Here is an 18,841-nt window from a genome sequence, read left to right on the forward strand (position 1 = left end):
AGAGCCTTTCTCAAAGCAAAGTATGTCCACTTGACTAAGTTCTGCCAATGAGATATAATCAGAAGTGCTGTGTGGGACTTACAGAAAAGGATCCTGAAAAGGAACTGATTTATTTGAGAGGTATCCTTTTTGCCCCTCCATTTCTTCCTGTTGCTTGAAACTCAGATGGGATGGCTAAAGCTTTAGCAACCCAGGAATCATGAGGAGATACAAAGGACAAAAGCCAATACAGGGAAAGTGGGGCAGAAGATGGAGATATCTGGGTTTGCAGTAATTTCAAAGTTTCACATGACCTTGAACTGCAAGAGATATACACTCCTATCTTGTTTAAGCCATTGTTACTTCAAGCTAACCCAATCTTAGTAATAAATAAAACATACTTGGTGCAAAAACTGAAAAAAATCCAGGATTTACATTAAGTATAAAATTCCCCTACCGTCCACCTTAGAGGTAACACTATTAACAGCATAATACATTGAGATATATGAAAGATAGAGAGGTATCACTGAAAAATGGAGGGAAGGTGACATAGCACGAACTTTTAATATTGTTACACAACTTTGTTTTATATACATAAGAGCAAGTTTTAAATATTTCTTTAAGTTAGTACTTATAAATTTTATTCTTCATAATAAATCCTTAAAAGAGAACATGTTGGCTTAAAGAGCTACATGCACTTAAAAGTGAAAGATAAAATGGGAGATGGCCTTCAAAAATGTTATGTATCACTTTATTTTCCCACTAGTGGCACATTCTCCCAAACCACTTTTTTTCTATTTGAAAAGAAAAAAGAAACTACTTATATTATTAACTTTTTCTTTGAATACTTTATAATAAAGTTGAACTTTTTTTCATGTTTATATGCCACTTGTCTTCAGTGAGTTTTCCAGTTTTGTTGTCAATTTATTATTGCTTTTTAAAATTATTGTATAGGATTTATGTGTCTATTATGTACTCTTTGGATACTAGCCTTTCCTGTCTTATAGGTACAAATATTTTCTGCTGGCCGGACTCATAACAGGCATTCAATAAATGTCATTTTTATTGGAGACAAACTTTATTGCTAAGTTATCAAAATTTTAAAAGCCCACTGACATTTTTACTAACACTAAAGTAACCTTTGGGAAGCTTGACCACATCTTTCCAAATATTGAGTCTTCCCTTACAGAAACAAGGGAATTTATTCACAATTTTTTTTTTACTGTATTTCAAAAAAGTCATATATATTTATACATTTACATTTTTATGGTAGTTATTCCTAACTATTTTGTAATTTTGGATGCTACTGTGAATTGATTTGCCTTTTATAACTCATTTCACCATATGTAACTGCATGGTTACTGTAACCTATATAATTCTCAATCATAATAGTTCTAATAGCATTCTAGCTCAGTTTCATATATTTCTATGTTTGATTGCAAACATATCTTATCACTTAAATAATGATAATCTGGCCTGATTTCCTAATATTTATATATTATTTTGTTTTTCTTATCTTATTGCACTAGCACAAAACTAGACCTTCTTATTTAATACAGCTACTTCAGTAAACCAATATAATCATTAATTACTTATTTTATGTTACATAGAAGTTGCATCCAAACTTTCTTTCCGGTTACTAAGCAGTACATTTTTCTACCCAAAATGTAAACTATCAAATCTCTGAATTTATAGGGCCACATGTTTGAAAACAAAGTAAATTTTTATGTTTTTATGCTATTCTTAAAAATGCCTTCTACAATTCCTTTGTTCACTGGCATACTTATTTACAAATATCTAGTCAAATATTATCAGTTTTAGAATACTGATGCATCTTGGCATGAATAAACTAGTAGATTTGGAATAAAAGAGTTGTGGTTGTTGAAGTTCAGTAATTATAGAGAAATCAACAATTAACAGTCAAGCAGAATCTCAGCGTGGACTTCAGACCTGAAATCAAAAACTTGATACAAAAGAATTTAATTATTTTCTAACCTTCTTTCACTTTCAGAGCTAACTGGAACCTAACTGTAATTACCTTAGTTTAAAACACCAACCAATTAAAAAGAATACTATGAGGAACTAGTTGTATGGGCCTTTCTTTTTATATTTTAAGTGTTACTAAAAACTCCACCACATTCTCTTTCAATCACAGAGGGAATTACAGCCCCAAATTTGGACTCCTTCATATCACAGCTTACACATTGTTTTCATTTTATAACCAAACCTTACAAGTTTTTGAGTACTACAGAGATTTTTTAAAACTGTAAAATAGGAAAAACTTCTGTGGATGGGCAGCAGTAACCATAAATAGGTTATTTCCTGGCAGTGATACCAATAAGAATTTACTTAAACTTGTAATGTTACAGAGAAATGAAAACCATTCCTACAGTCTGCTGAATAATAACTTGTCTTAACTTTTTAATGTATAAAAGTTAACTGTTTTAAATATGATAAACAATTTCTTCTCTTTAATCTCTATAACATATACTAGAAACATTATATATATATGTATTTCCCTATAATCTAGAACAAAAGGAGATTTCTAGCTGGAACACTACATATAAATCAGGGCAATGTTCTTCAAAGCCAACCCTAATTCTGCTGGATTTTAGCTTGTATAGGCTCATCAACATTTTTTCCAAAGCTCTCCATTCTCTCAAAAGACTGGTTGTTAACTCTCGGCAAATCTTACACACTATCTCTTGGCTAATGTTTTGTAAGATGTTTTTAAATTAAAAAGAAAAAAAATTATTATTTTTTTTGCTGTGACAACTAATATCAATTTTAACTGTCTCCAAAAGCTCTAGCCCTTGCTGTCAATTTTTAGTCCCACTTAGTGAACTGTTTATTTAAATTCTATTTTTCTTTTTTGCCACACTGTGGCTTGTGGGATCTTAGTTGCCTGACCAAGGATTAAACCTATACCCTCAGCAGTTAAAGCGTTGAATCCTAACTAATGGACTGCCAGGGAATTCCTTACTTGTTTAATCTCTTCATATCTTTTCTCAGTCTTTCAGTGCATGCATGTGTGTTAAGTCGCTTCAGTGGTGTCTGACTCTGTGCAACCCTATGAACGGCAGCCCACCAGGTTCCTCTGTCCATGAGATTCGCCAGGCAAGAATACTGGAGTGGGTTGACATGCTCTCCTCCAGGGGATCCTCCTGACCCAGGGATCAAACCCGCATCCCCTGCACTGCAGGTGGATTCTTTACCAGGGAAGCCCCTCAATCTTTCTACTTCTACTTAAATTGGAAATGTTAACAGTATTAACATACTTCAAGTTACCTAGGCAGGAGAACTTTAATTCATTTTTTATTCCTTCTTCTTTCACTTTATCTATCCAACTGGCACATTTTCTTTTACTAATCTGTTGATACCTCTGTTCCTACTACCACTGCTATAATCCACACAGACACTTACTACCTTTTGTTTGGGTAACAGGAAGTTCCTCCTAAGAAGAATCTCCATTTCAAATCTCCTCTTACAATACTTTCTTGTATACTCTCGTTAAATTATGTTTCTAAAGTCAGGTTCTGGGTATATCATGCCCCTAATCAAAAAATAAACTATCATGATTTTCCAGACTGTTATTTGACTTCAGTAATTTAAAAATCTCTATTAGCCCACTATTTAGTCTTTCATGTACACGCTTCTTATGTACTCTACCCAAACACAGTTTCCTAAAGATGCCCTTGCCTATTTTGTCTCCGAGTCTTTGCTCATGATATGGAGCTGGCTTGGGGTAACATTTCTTTGTATATCCAAATCTTACTCATGCTTTAAGGTCTAGTTCAAATGTTATTATTCTCTAAAAAAGCATCCTGGGTCTCTCCCAGCTGAAAACAAAAAGCTTTGAACTACAGGACTTCACCTGGACTTCTCTATGGCAGTGTTCTCTAGGCTCTAACTTGAATGGGTATACAAATTTCTTGGAAATCTTGTTAAAATGTAAATTCTGATTTAGTAGGTCAAAGAGCCTGCATTTCTAACAAGATTACAAGTGAAACTGATGCAGCTGGTCTGTGGACAATTTGAATACTAAGGTGTTATCAAACACACGTTATGGTCTAGTACTCTGGTACTGAACTTTTCTTACTGCTCTTATTTTCCTAAAGGTGAAGGAAGAATCCCTGTTTTCACTGAAAATTGTACAGAAGATATTCAATAAATATTTGTAACCATAACACTGTACATACAGTGTGTATATATGTTTTATAAATCGCAGGTTTTTGATCCTTTAATAGATCACAAGCTATTTGTCCATGTACATAATATGTATATATATAACTGAAACAGAATGAAATCGAGTCAAATGAGAAAGAAAATAGAATGTATCACTTATAAAAAGGTAAATACTGTTTCACAGAACTTCTGTTGTAATCCCTGGAGAAGGGAAAGGCTACCCACTCCAGTATTCTGGCCTGGAGAATTCCATGAACTATATAGCCCCATGGGCTTGCAAAGAGTTGGACACAACTGAGTGACTTTCACTTCACTTATATACACATACATACAAATACATTCCATGTATTGGGTCGAAATGTAAAATCTATTCTTTATATGGATTTTGGTCAAAAAAGTAGAAAAACATATGTTATGAGTTGAATCATGTCCGCCCTAAAAGGATACACTGAAATCATGGTTATAGTTTAGAATTATGCTGTCACAAGCCAAAGAATACCTGGGGACCAACAGAAGCTGAAAAAGAAAAAGAAGGATCCTCCCCTGCTAGAGGCTACACAGGGAGCAAGGCCCTGCCAATACCTTGATTGTGGACTTCTAGCTTCAAATTGTGAAGAACAGAAATCTGTAAATAAAATGTTATCACGACCACGTATATCTATGTGTGTGCATGTGCTGAGCCTTTCGGTCACATCTGACTATTTGCAACCCTGTGGACTGTACCCTGCCAGGCTCCTCTGACCATGAGATTTCCCAGGCAAGAATGCCAGAGTGGTTTGCCATTTTCTATTCCAGGGGACCTTCCCGAACCAGGAGTCGAATCCAAGCCTCCTGTGTCTCCTGCATTGGCAGGTGGATTCTTTACCACTGAGCCACCTGGAAAGCCCCATATATACTTAAGCGTACAATAAACATTTTTAGGAGATTCTCAAAATTATAACTTTTCTTACATCCTCATATGAAGTGGTCTCCCTTTGCTCTTCTCCTTTATATCATCGTGTTTACTGTCTTCAAGCATTAATTATAATGTATTGTGTTGTGTTTATTTGTTGACTTTGTTTCCTCGGCCAGAAAATAAATTCCACGAGGATAGGTCTTATTTCTTACTATATCCCCAGAGCCTGGCATCTAACAGGTTTTCAATAAATACTTATTTAATGAAAAACAGGAAATTTCATAAGTTACATGTTATGAAGCACTAAATGCTATTGTTGTTCATATCTCCTTGTTCCTCCTTCCCTTCCAAGAAAAAGTCCTCTGAATAATGAAGAGATTTCAAATGTAAAAGACCATTTTACATGGTCTACAACAGGGGCTGGCTAACTACAGGCCATGGGTCAAAGCTCGCTGGATGCCAGTTTTAGTAAATGTTTTACTAAGACACAGCTTCACTCATTCCTTTATGTATTTATTGTCTGTGGCTACTTTTACACTAACGGCAGAGTTGAGAAGCTGCAACAGATTGTATGGCCAGGATGGCCTGTAAAGCCTAAAATATTTACTATTTGATCTATGAAATAGGCCACTCTACTTTTAACTGTTTATATAATGCCTGATATCTAATCACACATATTCCAAAGGTTATAAGAAATAAACATTGAAAATAAGTTTTTACCTTATTGTAATTTTTTGCTAATTCCAACATCTCTTTTACCACTGATTCATTATGTTTACAGTGTTCACTGTAGTCCTGAAGTGTCAAACCTTCCATCCAACTCTTCTTATGCAAATTTAACAACATCTAAAAAACATAAAGGAAAAATAATTATGCTTCTGTACTGAAGAAATGTCCTTTATGTCTTGAAAAACAACTCCACAAACAACTTTTGGAATTAATGAATTTAAATGTAATTTTATTAATTTACATAAACCCTAAAGAGCATCCTCCTAAATTTATATTAATGAAACTCTAAGGAATACTCCAACCCCATAGCCTTTGCATTTGCTGTCCCTCTGCCTCAAAGGCCATTTTCTTTATCTTTGTATAGCTTACCTTTCTCACTTCCTTAGAGACAGATGCCACTTCTCGCCACCTTATAAAAAAGCCACTCCACACTATCCTAAACATCTTTCTTTCCTTAACCTGTTTTATTATTTTTATAACACTATAAACAGCTGAAACTTGTGTTTTCTTCTTTACTGCATTTCTCTCTTACTAAAGAGAAATCAACAGGGCAAGGACTTTAATTCAAAATCACCATGGTCTAGATTCTAGAATCTAGATCATAATCTAATCATAGCAAATACTCAATAAGTATATACTGAATGAATGAAACTACTATGTTATGCAAAGGATTTCTAACAGTTCATATAGTCCAGCTTTCAAATACTAAGATAAGGAGATAAACGCTCCCATTTACTGAATGACTTTGTGTCAGTCTTTCTGAGCCTTTGTTTACATTACCTATGAATTGAAGGCTTGCAGATAATCTCCAAGTTTCCTTCAAATTCCTAAAGTCTGCCTATAATTTTTTAAATTTAAATTTTATATCAGAATGAAAAGTCATAAAACTGCAAAGAAAATCAGATTCATCCAGTTTGCAATCACATCAGCAAACTAGGATCAGATCCTATTAGTGATCACGGAACTAAACACCTTAGCTCATTATTTCTCAAATTGGACTCCTAGTTCTGAATTCTTGGAAATTCGTCAATTTTCAAGTTCAAAATCCTAAGACAGTTTTTCTTAAAGTCCTGTTCTATAAATAATGTCCTTCAGTTGAGGAGTACCAGTGAATAAGAAGAGTTTTCTAAATGATTGATAAAATTACACAATATCAAAAAAATGGTAGCTACAAAATGATTGTTGTCTTCTTGCTATGAGAACCAGTACACTTTTTTAACTTTCTATTTTGTATTGGGGTATACCGATTAACAATGTTGTGATAGCTTCAGGGGAACAGCAAATGGACTCAGCCATACGTACACATATAACCATTCTCCCCCAAATTCCCCTCCCATCCAGGCTGTCATACACCATTAAACAGAGTTCCCTGTGCTATACAGTAGGTCCTAGAGGCAGTATACTTTAAGTGAGATCCACAAGGCACGAGGCTCTAAAGACACAGTCAGAAGTGAGTTTAGTTTAAAAGAACTGTTTGCAGCTAAAATCAGTACAAAGTTTTCCTTATGCTGAAGAATAAGCTACAAGTCAAAATCACCTATGAGCATTTTCAAGACACAAAAGCTCCAAATTCCCTGATTCCTCCCCTAGGGCTCATGGAGGTAAGAGTAGTTTGAAAAAACCTGGAAAACTCCTGCATATGTAGCCCCAATTTCTTTGACTGCTTCCCATCTTTGCCATGGATAATGTTTTACAAAATACATCTTCAGGAAATTTTGGTGCAGTTGCAACTACCAATGTTATAAGACAGTGAAAGTGTTATTTGCTCAGTCGTGTCCAGCTCTTTGCGACCCCATGGACTGTAGCCCACCAGGTTCCTCTGTCCATGGAATTCTCCAAGCAAGAATACTGGAGTGAGGTGCCGTTTCCTTCTCCAGGGGATCTTCCCAACCCAGGGAATGCTATAAAGCTATATATACCAATGTTATAAAGCTACCTATAATTAAGTGTTGAGAACAGGATTTTTGGACACTTCAAAAGCAAACCAAAAAAGTTCCCACAGAGCAGAATAATAATACCACCCTGCCTGGACAAGGATTGCACTGGGCCCCTCAGGTAAGACTTGGAGTTGAGTATACAAGTTGGTGGGATAAGAATAAAGGCAGGGCTTTTGACATTAAGAAAGCACCTGAACTGAGCTATGCTAGGAACATAAACATACTATTAATTAATTATTTATATGTGTGCTTTTTTATACCAAGGATGGTAGCTAAGTTTATAGGATACTATAAAAGAAAGAAGAAAAAGAAAAGTCTGATGTAATTAGATGGATATTTCCAAACAGTTAGGTGTTAGATATAAGACTGACAACATATTTATAGTATATTTACGTATCTGAATGAATTTTTCAGTTTTTGTCTGAGTGCTACCCTTTTTACCCACAGCCTGTACCTAGTCTACATAAAATTAAAGTAAGTGTTGAAAATGTACTTTCAGTTATCAACTAAATCTACCAAAGCTGCTATGAACTTTGGAACAAAAGCAAACAGACGGAAGAGAGTTTTATGGTTCTGTGTCTCCCCTCAGGTCAAGGAAGAACTGGCCCCCTGCAGCACCTCACTCAAAACCATGGACCTTTGAGGGAGTTTATTGGTGGCTTAGAAGTTTTAAATCAATAGATTATCAAACTTCAGAAAATCTTACATGGCACATGCTCGCCACAAAATATAAATGAGCCAGAAAATGGAAGTGATCTGGTTGAGAAAGGGAGTATTATAAGGAGCCCTCCTATTCTACCTCCAATATGCACTAGAATCCCTTCTAAGGTAACTCTGTGGGGAACACTTTCAACTAGTAAGAAGATCTTGTTTACTACTGATTACTTATCACATTTGAACTTCAGAGTGCATGTAGTATTCAAAGCTTACTGGCTGTCAACAGTACTCCTGCTCTTTAAGACTTTTTTAAGTCTTTCTCAGAAACACAAGAAGATTATTTGGAGGATGACCAATTGCAGTAATAAAGAAAGAAAAAAGCAGTTCAAATTATAATTTCAAAAAGCAATAGGCAGAATATTTCTAACTAGTTTGACAGAAAAACTATACTCAAGATAACTCTAAAATAGTAGAAGCTAAAGAATGCTAATTCATCAAGATGCTAGGTAATTTTTAAAGTATCAAATTTTACCCAAAAAAGATGTCCTTTTCATTACAGGGGACTGGAATGCAAAAGTAGGAAGTCAAGAAACACCTGGAGTAACAGGCAAATTTGGCCTTGGAGTACAGAATGAAGCAGGGCAAAGTCTAATAGAGTTTTGCCAAGAGAACACACTGGTCATAGTAAACACACTCTTCCAACAACACAAGAGAAGACTCTACACATGGACATCACCACACGGCCAACACCGAAATCAGACTGATTATATTCTTTGCAGCCAAAGATGGAGAAGCTCTATACAGTCAGCAAAAACAAGACCAGGAGCTGACTGTGGCTCAGATCATGAACTTCTTATTGCCAAACCCAGACTTAAATTGAAGAAAGTAGGGAAAACCACTAGACCATTCAGGTATGACCTAAATCAAATCCCTTATGACTATACAGTGGAAGTGAGAAATAGATTTAAGGGACTAGATCTGATAGAGTGCCTGATGAATTATGGACGGAGGTTTATGACACTGTACAGGAGACAGGAATCAAGACCATCTTCATGAAAAAAAATGCAAAAAGGCAAAATGGCTGCCTGAGGAGGCCTTACAAATAGCTGTGAAAAGAAGGGAAGTGAAAAGCAAAGGAGAAAAGGAAAGACATAAGCATCTGAATGCAGAGTTCCGAAAAACAGCAAGGAGAGATAAGAAAGCCTTCCTCAGCAATCAATGCAAAGAAATAGAGGAAAACAATAGAATGGGAAAGACTAGAGGTCTCTTCAAGAAAATTAGAGATACCAAGGGAACATTTCATGCAAAGATGGGCTCAATAAAGGACAGAAATGGTAGGGACCTAACAGAAGCAGAAGATAGTAAGAAGAGGTGGCAAGAATACACAGAAGAACTGTACAAAAAAGATCTTCATGACCCAGATAATCACGATGGTATGATCACTCACCTAGAGCCACACATCCTGGAATGTGAAGTCAAGTGGGCCTTAGGAAGCATCACTACAAACAAAGCTAGTGTAGGTGATGGAATTCTAGATGAGCTATTTCAAATCCTGAAAGATGATGCTGTGAAAGAGCTGCACTCAAAATATCAGCAAATTTGGAAAACTCAGCAGTGGCCACAGGACTGGAAAAGGTCAGTTTTCATTCCAATCCCCAAGAAAGGCAATTCTAAAAAATTTTCAAACTACCGCACATTTGCACTCATATCACACGCTAGTAAAGTAATGCACAAAATTCTCCAAGCCAGGCTTCAGCATACATGAACCATGAACTTACAGATGTTCAAGCTGGTTTTGCCAACATCTACTGGATCACAGAAAAAGCAAGAGAGTTCCAGAAAAACATCTATATCTGCTTTATTGACTATGCCAAAGCTTTTGACTGTGTGGATCACAACAAAATGTGGAAAATTCTGAAGGAGATGGGAATATCAGACCACCTGACCTGCCTCTTCAGAAACCTGTATGCAGGTCAGGAAGCAACAGTCAGAACTGGACATGAAACAACAGACTGGTTCCAAATCAATAAAGAAGTACATCAAGGCTGTATATTGTCACCCTACTTATTTAACTTATATGCAGAGTACATGATGAGAAACACTGGGCTGGAAGAAGCACAAGCTGGAATCAAGACTGCTGGGAGAAATATCAATAACCTCAGATATGCAGATGACACCACCCTTATAGCAGAAAGTAAAGAAGAACTGAAGAGCCTCTTGATGAAAGTGAAAGAGGAGAATGAAAAAGTTGGCTTAAAGCTCAACATTCAGAAAACTAAGATCACGGCATCCGGTCCCATCACTTCATGGCAAACAGATGGGCAAACAGGGGAAACAGTGGCTGACTTTATTTTTTTGGGCTCCAAAATCACTGCAGATGGTGAGTGCAGCTATGAAATTAAAAGACGCTTACTCCTTGGAAGGAAAGTTATCACCAACCTAGACAGCACATTAAAAAGCAGAGACATTACTTTGCCAACAAGGGTCCATCTAGTCAAGAATATGGTTTTTCCAGTAGTCATGTATGGATGTGAGAGGTGGACTATAAATAAAGCTGAGCGCTGAAGAATTGATGCTTTTGAACTGTGATGCTGGAGATCCAACCAGTCCATCCTAAAGGAGATTAGTCCTGGATGTTCACTGGAAGGACTGATGTTGAAGCTGAGACTCCAATATTTTGGCCACCTGATACAAAGAGTTGACTCATTGGAAAAGACCCTGATGCTGGGAAAGACTGAGGGCAGGAGAAGGGGACAACAGAGGATGAGATGGTTGGATGGCATCACCGACTCAATGGACGAAAGTATGGGTAAACTCAGGGAGTTGGTGACAGACAGGGAGGCCTGGCATGCTGTGGTTCATGAGGTCACAAAGAGTCAGACATGACTGAGTGACTGAACTGAACTGAAAAAAATGTTAATTCATCAAGATGCTAGGCAGTTTTTAAAGTATCAAATTTTACTACTATAAAAAGGTGTACAAATTTAGCTCTGAATATCTGAAAATCCTTAATATGCATTTCCCTTTTGACTCACCTTTAGTTTATCCTAAGTAACCATGGTACTTTTTAAAAAACATGATACAATTACAATCTAATTTATTCCTTTCAAATCTGGAAAGTTATCTATTTAGCAATTTAGTGACAAAAGGTTATTTTATTGGAGAAGATAAATTAATCAGAAAAATCACAGACCTAGAAGAAAGATTTTTCTAATTTATCATAGAACCAAGCTGGAATGTTTATTTCCTACTCCTTCCTCTGCTTTAGCACATACCAAGAAGGTAAAACTGTCTTTCAATTTTGTCCAGTAAAATATTCCTTTGTTTTATGCTGCAATTCAAGAGGAATGAAAAAACTTTTGACTACAATAAATGAAAGAGGTCAACAACTTAAATTCAAATAAACCAAGTAACAGTTATATTGTTGAAATAGACATTTTTCCTCCTCGAAGGTAAAAAATTAAAGCTCACCTTCTGTTCCAATTCGTTTTTCCGATAGTTAATAGTAATGGAGTAATAATGTCTGTTTAGTCCATGAATTAATGCCTATATAGATAAATGATTAGAAAAAGGAGAAATTAGTATTTTTCATCTAATAAAATAAATACAGCTGTTTGAAACTATTGACACATCCAGCAGACAATATCTTTATATCTTCTAAAAATGACTTTATCCAAAATAAATATTAAACTATTTTTTCTTCAGCTAAAGTTTAGGAGTGAGGTTCTGAGGTATGGGGAACACATTCTTTAAAGCATGATATAGCAGCACAAAGTCAACAAGTTTAGTAGCCTTGCTCAGAGTCAGAAACAGTTTGACTTCATCATAATCTAACTTAGAAATTAAATATTCATAATTTATAAATAGCACATAATTTATTAAGTCTAATTTTATGATCATCTAGGCAGGGGCTCTTTCTTACTTGGAGAAAAGCCTAAAAAGCTGTAATAAAATAATTATTTCTTCACCCACAACATTAATCTGGAGTTTCCCTTTTTAATTCAGTTTTAATATATTAAAAATAAACTGTCTGCACATGTCTCTAAATTAATAAAATGGAATCTGTTCTGTACTGGGTCTAGTGGCAGGCAATCTCACTAAGCAGTACTTACAGATATCATTTGGACTAAATTTATATTTATTACTGTCCCTGTTAATCTTTCATACTGCTTGTGTTAGTTTTACTACTTTTATCTAAATACTGTAATTGAAAATCAGGTAGGTAGTGCCTTCAAGTTCAAAACTGGGAATTTCAGCAGAAAAATTAATCTCTAAAATATAGACCTGTCTGTGTGCCCATTTGGCGAAGTACTTTCCACTGTACTCAATCACTAAGAAAAACAGGGAGACCATAACAAAAAGTTAAGCTAATGGCATGGTTTTATTAAGAAACAATAACCCTGCATGTGCTGGAAATGCTTCACAATTGCTTAAATAACTTTGCAGCAGAGGTTCAAATGAGGTCCGGAACAGTTTCTATGCACTCCTCAATCAGCCTTCTAAAACATTAAAGCATAGAAACGTACATTGGATATATTTTCAAGTACAAAAACAAAAAGGGCTTTGGGGTTAACTCTCAGGAATCTAAAGATAAACTATAATTATATTTTTATAGTGTAGTCTTAAGGTGTTGATGTAAAAAAAGGGGTAGACAGAAAACATTTGATGAGCACCTGGCATCTGCTTTACAAAATAAGTCTTCTAATCTTCACAGCAAACCTAGTAAGGTAGGCTGGTTCCGTGTGTATTTCTGACAGATGAGGAAATAAGACACTAATCTCAATTCGTACTAGTTTCTACCTAATAAAAGGCAAAACTGGGATCTGAGCCTAAGACTTTTTGACTCCAAAGCCCATGTTTTTTCTACCATACTATGATGCTACAATGTATCTCAGAAATTCTTCAGTTCTTTGTACTCTAAGAATGAGAATGAAAACAAAGCATAGTCTTATTATTAAATTTTGCTAGCAAAATCACCCCACCAAATACTAACCCATTTTAGATTATGTACTGCAAAAATCCATTCTCATATTTCTAACATCTGCTATAATAAAACAGTTGACATATGCAATTAAGGTACTAAGAGGATCTATTAAATCCTATTCATTTCAATAATCAAGAACAGTGAGCTAAATTTCAGTGCATAGTATGTGTACTACTGTGAGGATCAAACAGTGGGGCTAATCAGTGCTTCCCTTAAACGGTACTCACCTTTATGCAAATCAGGAAGTACATCCCCTCGGTGGAAAAATTTAAAAAGAGGTGGTAGACACAGCCTGGCTAGAGAGTGAAACTGAGGCTAGATTTCAGGTGCCAACTGACCTCTCACACAAAAGCTTCTATGTGCTCCAACTGTATAATTTTACACGGTGGACACAGAGCTAGTAATGGCATAGCCAATAGACACAGAAATCAGCCAAATGGGCACGCAGACAGGTCCACATTTTGGAGATCAACTGTACTGCTGAAATACACAGTTTAGAACTTGAAGGCACTACCTACTTGATTTTCAATTACGTTATTCAGATAAAAGTAGTAAAATTAACACAGAGAGTATGAAAGATTAGCAGGGACAATAATAAACAAATATAAATTTAATCCAAACAATACCCTCAAACTATCTTCTAATTTTACTTACTCACCTGCTGCGTCCCCCCATTACATTCATCCCAAATCATAAGTAAACTGGCCCTGTTGAGTCCTTATTCCATATAAGCCCAAAAGATGCAGGCTCTTTTATTTAGCTTAGTGAAAAATAAATTTTTTCAAATTCACCAATCTAGTTGACACTGAATTACAAATTGTGGCAGCATACACCAAATATAAGATTAGCTTTACCAAGGGGGAGACTAGCCTCTTGAAAGGGCCCAGTTGAAAATGCCATAGTATATCAGGCCAACAAAGAAGTTTCATAACCAGGAAATTTTGGAAAATATCAATACCTAATTTATAAATCTACACTTAACAAAACATATGATGGATTTAGGAAAATTTAGGCAATTCTTCAGTAAAACAGGATTTTGTCCTGAAACTCATTCATTCATTATTTGAAACCTGTAACAATTTCTCACAGAAGCACTATTAAAAAGCAAGGTACTGTTCTATACTGTTTATATTGTGGGCTGTAAGCTTTCAGTGGCTGACCTGGGAAGCAAAATCACCTTTTAGAGCACTGTTTCTAGGACAATACATTTTAGAATTACTAACAGGACTTAGCTTATTTGCTTCCTAGATATGCTGACCCTTGTTTTCTTTGCTCTAAGGTTGTCAAACTTTCAAAGAAGGGATTTCTTCCTAGGTTGATACTCAGTATCAGTCTAAGATGCTATTTATTTTAGACAAAGAGTAATCTAGAGAAGTAACTAGACAAAGAGTTCTGAGATCCCACTGATTTGACTTTCAGGTTATTTCTATACTTAAGTTAATCTTTAGAGTAGAGCTTTATAATTTTGTTGGTATGATAGATCTGAAGAAAAGTACACCAATAATCATTATGGTGAAATCATACTTTCTGGCAATGTCCAGACTACTCAGGAAAAATGAGAAGTTCTAACTTCATTTGCTCACTGTGTGGAAAACAGGCATATTATAAAACACACAGCTTATGAAATGTGTAATAACCTATTTATAGGTTCTTGATAGGTTAAAAAAAGTTTCATGCTGTTAAGGCATATTTATTTAGATCTAAAGATGAATCTGTTTGCCTTCTTTTACACTGATAAACTGAAAGTGTGCTGCTAAATATCATCCATTAAATCATACCTTAAAATGAAGCTTTCTTTATATAAATATAATAACTGAAAAGAAACAAAACATGTGTTTTGTTCCCTGCTGGGTGGAGAACTAGGCTGCAAATGGCAAATGCAGAAGGGAGAATCTTTGCTAAATACTTTTTCGTAAGTTTTGAATTTTGAGCTGTATATGTATATTAGCTATGCCAAAATGAATGAATCTTCTAAATTTAGTATAAAAGAAGGAGAAGCTCTGCTTACAGTTCCTACAACTCACTAGGTAACCTAGGCAAATCACAAATATTCGGGGCCTCAAGTCTCCTCATCTACAAAATGACCACAATAGTTCTTTCTAGAGCAACTGATTTACAACTGCTTAACTACTGAAAATAATTTTTTGAGGAGTTTAATTCTGTTAAGACAATGCAGTTGTACTCAGAGCTACACTTAAGGGGCTCACAATCCTAGTACAATGCATCTATGCATCAATAGTTAACTTCCATGCAGCTGACAACCAATCTTCATACAAACTGACCATTAAGGACTTGAAATGTTGAACAATTTTTAGTGAAATAGGTTTAATAAAATAAATGTTTGCTAATTCTCAATTCTATACATTTGACAGTATTAGTCAAATGTTCCACATACAAAATAATATTACAGTTACAAACATTAATAACTCTACATGCAGTACAAGCATTAAACTTTTCCCTCTCTATCGGAAATGACTCTATTAATGACTTCTCTTATTTAAAACATGAAACTTCATATAAACTTTGTCTATTAGCCTTGTTTTGGTAGATAGCAATGTTGTCCAACATTGCTATTAGTGCTTAAAAGTAACATCTTCTAAAAGCAGTATGTTTCACTGCAAAAAGTTTAAGAAATAGAGAAGGAAAAACAAGAAAAAAATCCATAATCCTATTACCCAAAGGCAATCAATACTAACATTGTGGTATAAATACATACGCACAGTTTTTAATATATATTTTTTCAGAGGAGAACTTGTATATGTGATTTTATCATCTTTACCTTAACGTATTTTGAACTTTCCTCAATATATTAAATAGTAGTTTACAATATAACCCTAATATTCCCCCCCTACTTTAAGTATTATAGTAAAAAAATCAGCAAAGCATTAGCAAAAGCATTAGCAAACACCAGCATGAGGGCTGATGGTACCTGTCAGGTTCCTATTCCTACTACTTATAAGTTGGTTTAGGAACAAGATCCCTCTAAACACAAACTCATTTTCCTCCAAAATAAGAGGCATGGCCTTTCTGAAAGGTTTCTGATCCCTGAGGTACAGATTCTGCCAAAACATCTTAAAATTCTATTATGAATATCACCATTCACGTCAGGTTCTTCTAGGTTGCCTTCCTTCTACCTTGTCTTAGAAAACTAAGAAACTGTATTAAGGTGTGCCCTTGTTCTACCACTTTTTGGCTTGATCCCATTTGAGTGTTTTAGTACTGGAATTGTCTCAAAACTGCAAAGCACCCAGATAGATATCTTCCTGATGGGTGCTATATAAACTGTGAAATAAATATATTTACAGATTTTAATTGGAAGGCAAAACAAACTAAGAAGAAATGAAAAACAATGATGCTATAGCTGTTATATACACAGATGCCTTTAACTTCAGTTTGGAAAGCTTCATAAGGTTCACCTTAAATTACAGACTATCAGGTAAAAAAATACAAACTGGATTGATGTAAAAAGAACCAGATTTTAATTATTTAATTACACTCAATTTTTTAAGGTTAAACAGCAGCATTTAAATTTAAAAGACAATATCTGCAACAGGTGTCTGTTGACTTGCAATTAGTAGAAACTTCTGGCAGACACACACTATGCAGTAATCACAATGATCTTAGACTGTGAGATGCTACTTAACCTTTTGCAAAAAATAATGAAGCAGTATGATACTATGGGGGTTTACAAGAAAGGTCATTATCACAGGCTAAACTGGTCCAATAATATATTCTCTTGTAACATGCAAGCACGGGCTTGTCTGTACTCAGTCAAAAACACTAGTAGCTTATTTCATACTCATTGTACTTGTAGTTTTCTCTGACGTCTAAAATAATTTTTTCAAAAGCAACACACCTCAATCCTTTGGGAAAAAATATTTTTCACTCTGATGAAGGCTTCAAATGAGTGACTGCTAAAAACTAAGCATCTGAAAGTATAAAGTTATCGAAGTATAGCCAAGCTTAACCATGGCTAACTGTCAAAACCACAACTCCCCAAAGACAGCCACATCTCAGAGCAAGGTTTCAGAAGCGGAGCAGCAATAGCTACTATAATGTCTCTGTCTTGTGTGTTCTATTTAACCAAACATGGTATTTGTGCCCTTTTAATTAATCTTCAGAGAAGCAATTAACTATACAGACACAGGTTGTGGTGCATTTAAAAACATATTAAAATAATTTTTGCAGACAATATAGATTTGTGTAAAAACAATGAGGTATGTGAATGATACAAAGAAAACACTAATCACTCAGGAGGATATTAAGTGTCTAAATAACTTTAATAATGTGGCGACACCACTAGAAAGAACAGGATACAAACTAATCAAAAGCAGTATGTAGCTGTGTCTTATATGAATTGTTTTAAAAGAAGGGATTAGGCAAAAAAAAAAAAAAAGAAAGAAATATTTAAGTACTATTTAGGAACTGCTCTGGGAACCCCTTAAAGTATACAGCAATTTACCACTAGGTACTAGAGAAAAGTCTACTAACCAATCAGTAATGGTTCTATGATACCTAACACACGCCACTTAAACCCCTATCAGCGCTCTACTACACTGTTAAGCAACAAAACTGTAAGGTACTCTCAAGATTAAGGATCTACTCTGCCCCCCAAAAGGATGTCCTCAAACTATGTTAGCGAAGTTTAAAGACATCACTAAAAGCAGACTCATATACAACAAATCTAACTTTTGCAACACTATTTTCATAATCTCCTTTTAAAGCACAAGAAAAATTAATTGCAAAACAAATTAAAAGACTAAGTATTGGATCTTAAACTAGTCATTTATAACAAGCTTTTAAAATGTAAAACAGTTTTAACACATAATCAAATACAGGCATTACCTGAATAGATGGCTTGTTTAGATGACCCAGATTTGAGGTTGTTTGTCTTGGTTCATGTCCTAAGACCATCATATTAGCATTGATCAATCTGAAGGCATCGATAACAACCTGTAAAAACAAGGTGTCAGGTCATTTCTTTTTTAAAAAGCAAGTGATGATGCCAAGCAACAGTGGACAAGGCATGATCAACTTGCATCTGTTTCTGGCCTATTTCCAGAAAATCATTTAATTATAATATTAATAAAAAAGAACCCCTGCTGACTGTGCCATCAGCACACCACCCTCTATCTTGTAATGTAAGGTGACACCAATTATTGCAATTTTCATGAAGCAGTAAAGGAAAATATTAACTTTGCATCTTTATTATTGAAACACGTCATTACTAAACTTATACCAAACAGCCTTCATTGGTGTGCATGTCTGTCACCTAAATTTTACCTAATCAAAATGAATGACAAAGAGAAACTGAAACTGAAAGTGAGCACAAGCTAAGGGACCATATCGAAAGCCCAGCCCTGTCACATCAATTGTACCACCGCAATACGTGAAATGACAACAAAATTACAACCAGCAAGGCAGGTGCTCCACGTATTCTCTTCTAGTCAGATACCTTTTACTTCTTGTGACTAT

The 18,841-nt window shown here is 35.1% G+C and overlaps 1 protein-coding gene across 1 annotated transcript in view; it reads right to left on the reverse strand.

Moving 5' to 3' along the window:
• PSMD14 (proteasome 26S subunit, non-ATPase 14) overlaps positions 1-18,841 on the reverse strand; it is a 99,814-nt gene that overhangs the window by 7,638 nt on the left and 73,335 nt on the right. The window contains exons 8-10 of the mRNA XM_020886422.2: positions 18,212-18,319; positions 11,854-11,928; positions 5,780-5,905 (exon numbers count right to left, since the gene is read on the reverse strand). Coding sequence (XP_020742081.1) covers positions 5,780-5,905; positions 11,854-11,928; positions 18,212-18,319 — 309 coding nt within the window. The remainder of the gene's footprint in view (positions 1-5,779; positions 5,906-11,853; positions 11,929-18,211; positions 18,320-18,841) is intronic.

Source organism: Odocoileus virginianus, chromosome 13 (assembly GCF_023699985.2).
Source record: "Odocoileus virginianus isolate 20LAN1187 ecotype Illinois chromosome 13, Ovbor_1.2, whole genome shotgun sequence".
Lineage (NCBI taxonomy): Eukaryota > Metazoa > Chordata > Mammalia > Artiodactyla > Cervidae > Odocoileus > Odocoileus virginianus.